The following is a 1344-nucleotide window of genomic DNA, read 5'->3' on the forward strand; positions in this document are numbered from 1 at the left end:
TCTTAAGTTTTTCCATCTCCTGAAGTGATAGATCCCCTTGTCTAGCAGCATTTTCATAATTCTGGTCCATAGAGTTGTCTTCTAATTCTGCTTAAAGTTCTTGAAATTCTTTTTGTTCTTGTTCAGAATATCTTTTTTCCTCGTGAATCCTCCCCGCTTCATGAAGCTGCATAGGCACTTGTTCAAAGTCACACCTGAAATTCTACTTTACCATCTCCCTGTTAGTTTTACCAATTTCTTGGTCCTCCATCTTATCACCTTCATTGTTACCTGTCTTGTGCATATGTTCCTTCCTTGCTTGCTTTGTATTTACGTTGCTCTGATATATTACAGCATGACTATCAAATGAATAACTAGGTGGTGATGCTCTCTCAGGTGTGTGCTTGACTATATTTTCTGTGTTACTGCTATGTTGTGTTTCTTCACTAATCTGTGCATCTGCTTCGTTTCCATCCTTCTTTGCATCAGATTTATGAGTGTTGTTGAAGCTTTCCTCATTTACTTCTTTTTGATGCCCTTCATTCTGAAAATTGTCTGCGTTGTGAGGCTCATCTTGCTTATCTTTCTGGGCAGGTACTTCTTTCACTGATTGTGACAATTCACCTTCTTCCTATTGTTTCTTATCTCTACTTGCAATATCTTTGTTGGGGGTAACTGGTAATATATGCTGATTGGATTTCTCCCTTTGCTCCACTGCTTGTGACTTACATAATTCACCTTCCAACTGTTGCTCATTACTATCATCTAAAGTTGCAAACTTATTGCTGGTAAGAACTGGTACTGACTGTTGATTTGATCTCTCTCCTTGTTGCTGTTGTTTGCCATTTGGATTTGGAGTCCAATTTTGCCAGTTCTTTGATGTTTCTTCAATTTCTTTCATTTGTTTATCCACTTGATTACTTGTGTTGCCTGCCATAGCATCTTGCTTGTTCTCCTCAATATCATTTAGCACTTCAAAAGCATTGCTTGTCTCCATGATAAGCTCATCATCTTTTTTGTCATATGTATCCACCTTTCCAATAAGTACACCAGACTTATCCTTCTTGTATCTATTCCTCCTCAGCATCCACTCCTGTTTGCCTTGATTTTATCCTCTCCCTCTTCCTTTATTGGTTACTCTATTCTGTACTTCATCATTTACAACTTCAGCATTTTCTTTCATTATTTCCTCCCTAAATTTTCTGGCAAGTTCTGGATTTAGTGCCCTACATTCACTTTCCTCATGGCCTTGCAATTTGCAATGTTTACAATACTTAGGCAAGTAATCATAATTAATTTTAATCCATTTTGATTTGATTATGCCTGATTCATCTTCTTCGGCAATGTTGATTCTCTTGGGTAAAT

General features: G+C 37.4%; 1 protein-coding gene across 1 annotated transcript; it reads right to left on the minus strand.

Moving 5' to 3' along the window:
- Positions 1-202: 202 nt before the first annotated feature.
- Positions 203-1066, minus strand: LOC132609754 (uncharacterized). The gene is made up of 2 exons (XM_060323894.1): positions 631-1066; positions 203-585 (listed from the first exon to the last, which is right to left on the minus strand). The coding sequence occupies exons 1-2, from the start codon at positions 1064-1066 to the stop codon at positions 203-205; spliced, it is 819 nt and encodes a 272-aa protein (XP_060179877.1).
- Positions 1067-1344: the final 278 nt, after the last annotated feature.

The sequence above is a fragment of the Lycium barbarum genome, chromosome 1 (assembly GCF_019175385.1).
Source record: "Lycium barbarum isolate Lr01 chromosome 1, ASM1917538v2, whole genome shotgun sequence".
Taxonomy (NCBI): Eukaryota; Viridiplantae; Streptophyta; class Magnoliopsida; order Solanales; family Solanaceae; genus Lycium; species Lycium barbarum.

Excerpts from the sequence above, each read along its gene's own strand:
- LOC132609754 (XM_060323894.1), bottom strand. The coding sequence starts at position 1,066 with ATGCTGAGGAGGAATAGATACAAGAAGGATAAGTCTGGTGTACTTATT. Across the intron at positions 586-630 it reads CCCCAACAAAGATATTGCAA|TGAAAGAAGTACCTGCCCAG; the intron begins GTAGAGATAAGA and ends TGTCACAATCAG.